Source organism: Ipomoea triloba, chromosome 13 (assembly GCF_003576645.1).
Source record: "Ipomoea triloba cultivar NCNSP0323 chromosome 13, ASM357664v1".
NCBI classification, from domain to species: domain Eukaryota; kingdom Viridiplantae; phylum Streptophyta; class Magnoliopsida; order Solanales; family Convolvulaceae; genus Ipomoea; species Ipomoea triloba.
In genome coordinates, this window is record NC_044928.1 from 15,963,932 (window position 1) to 15,966,576 (window position 2,645).

The 2,645-nt window shown below is 42.2% G+C and overlaps 1 protein-coding gene across 1 annotated transcript in view; it reads right to left on the reverse strand.

Annotated features, from left to right (window-relative positions):
* Nucleotides 1-209: 209 nt before the first annotated feature.
* LOC116001271 (uncharacterized tatC-like protein ymf16) overlaps nucleotides 210-2,645 on the reverse strand; it is a 16,386-nt gene continuing 13,950 nt past the window's right edge. Inside the window, exons 2-5 of the mRNA XM_031241156.1 lie at nucleotides 2,467-2,614; nucleotides 2,296-2,420; nucleotides 1,750-1,839; nucleotides 210-1,016 (exon numbers count right to left, since the gene is read on the reverse strand). Coding sequence (XP_031097016.1) covers nucleotides 210-1,016; nucleotides 1,750-1,839; nucleotides 2,296-2,420; nucleotides 2,467-2,614 — 1,170 coding nt within the window. The remainder of the gene's footprint in view (nucleotides 1,017-1,749; nucleotides 1,840-2,295; nucleotides 2,421-2,466; nucleotides 2,615-2,645) is intronic.

Genomic DNA, 2,645 nt, shown 5'->3' on the forward strand with positions numbered 1-2,645 from the left:
AATGCTACCCTGTACTCTATTACTTACGCGAGGTTTGGAACCCCCCTACTAAAGAAAGATACGGACCTTGCTGACCTTTCGGAACAAGGAAAATCCTACATAAGCACGTGACACCCTTGAACAGGTAATCCGATTCTAGTTCTAGAGGTTCGGCTTTCAAGACAAGAGGTGGACGCATCAGACCAAATAGAGTGATTCTTTGTGTTCTCTTATTTTTTGTCGATCGAGCCGCTCTCCCTCATTCCACTCGTCCAGCCCTCTTCACGAACTTGTACAATCGATGCCACAAAGATAGCAAACTCTATTATCAAAGAAATAAGGAAACGGGCGACAATTTGGCACCAGATATCCGGAGGTGTGGAAAGAGCAGCTGTGAGAAGCGGAAAAACCATCAAAAAACGACGATTGTTCGTGGAGGTTTCTACAGAAAGACCCCTTGGTTCTGACAAACGGATCACAATTACAGGTACCTGGGAGCATACCGATGGAATGAACGAAATACGAACAGTTAACATAATATGGTCATAGATCTTAGGTTGTAGCTTGATCATGAGCGAATTTGTTGATGTTGCACCCATGAAGTATGGAAAGTGCCAAACATTGGGAACTACCCGGGGAGGAGTTAGGAACAGGAACAAGAAGAAGCGAGAACCACTTAAATGGAGGAATCGATTGTATTTCGTCCTTTGTTCCCCATAGAAACTGGGGATCAAAAAGCACCAAATTTGATGACTTATTAAGGGAAAGACGAAGTAAGAGCATGCTATTGGAGACGTTGCAACATATGTCGGGAAGGCCTCCGTTGATTGTGTACGAACAAAATACGAATCCAAAGGCAGGGTAAGAAGGGGTTTAGCTAATGGAGATATTAACTCTTCCGGGAACCAGTAACACGTAAACCATGTAAAACCAAGACCAATCAATATCCGAACGGAACGGATTCGAACTTCTCCTAGAATAGTTTCCGATGCGAAATTAAATTCATAGGATATATATGAGTAATTCAAAGGATAAATCTAAATATTTGATAGGATTCGATTCATTTTAGTAATGAACAAAACAAATAGGATTGATTATGTATCACAATTGTCAGAAATAAACAAAAAAGAATTTTATGGGGCTTCCCTGTCGAGAATAAAAAGTTTTTCTCTTAGAGAGGCGGTTTCCTCGCTTAGAAAAGCGTTCCTTCTCTCAAGAGATTCCCATTGAGTGGATAACTCTCGGCGATGCTGCATATCCAATCGGGCTTGGTGCTTTTGTTTTAAAAAGCCCTGGAAATGCTCTGCCTGGGTCGTTTTTACTTCCCAATAGAATGGGGATTCTTGCCCCTCGTTACATAAGCTTTGCAAGACCTGGCATAGAGCGGGGTGATTGAATTCTAAGGGTTCAAGGTGTACCCTCAGTATGGAATCCAGGTCTTGTGGATCAATGAAGAATTGGGGATCCTCCCGACCATAAAAAATGAGTTGATAGAGAGAGGAAATCTGGTCACGAGTTGTAAAACAAAACTCAGTTTCCAGGAAATTTCGCACCATGACCTCGTACTCCCTGGGTGAGAGTCCCTGGGTTTGTAGGCGCTGTCGTACGAATTCCACCCATTCTGGATCCTGATCCGGCTGATTCATATAGTGGTCTAGTAGGGCAAGTTCCGACGGGAGAATACCCAATATGGAATGAGGTAAACCCCCATAAAAGAAGGTAGAATATATTCTACACACAAACCCGATCAATAAATAAAGACACACTAACCTTCTCAGAAGAGAAAGAGCCCGCTGTAACTTGGGCCTTGTTAGATAGTAGCAAAAGACTCTCACTTCGAAATCCGAAGGGAGATAGAACCTAACAAGGATATAGAAAGTAAAGAGGAAAAGGCATGACCAGAAGAATTGTGTAAAATAAGTGAATTTATCCAGTTGAGGCATGATATGATTGACAACAAATGATTCCCTCCAGACAGAAAGAGAGTCCTTACTGTACGAGTAGTTCAGAATTCTAGTGAGTTTTTGTTGGTTGTTGACCAACGGAAAGCATGGGAGAAAGATGCACAAAGGAAACTGGAAAGAACTTTTGTTATTGTGTGAAAATGAAACGTGTAATGTTTCCTTCCGCACAATGACTCAATCCCAACTGACATGGAGACGGGGAACGACTATTGAACAGACCCTTTTCTTTTTGACTCGTTTCTTTCTCTTTCTCATTACGACGCTTATCACCTCAACTGCCATTCCTCAGGGATTCCAATTGAAATATGAACTGAGGACGGAAATTTGTAGTATTTCTGTTCTCCAATCTGACCAATAAAGGACAATGATCAGACTGATGCTTAGGGAGGTGAGACACAGAGGCACTCTCAAACATTTCTCTCCAAGCCAGATTGCAAAGAACCCGGTCAAGTCTAGCAGCACTCAGAGTGTTACCCCCTACTCCAAGTGAATTTAGAGCCATAATACCCCATGTCAATCAAACCATGATCAAAAATCCATTCAACAAAACCAGCACTACGTCTATTAGAGATTCGGCTGTTTGAACTGACTTCCGTAGAAGAGGTGACAGAGTGAAAGTCTCTTACAGCAAGCCAGGGATCAGAAAGATCAATACTATTGCTAGCCAAATCCTGCCACAGAAAATTACGAAGACTTGCATTG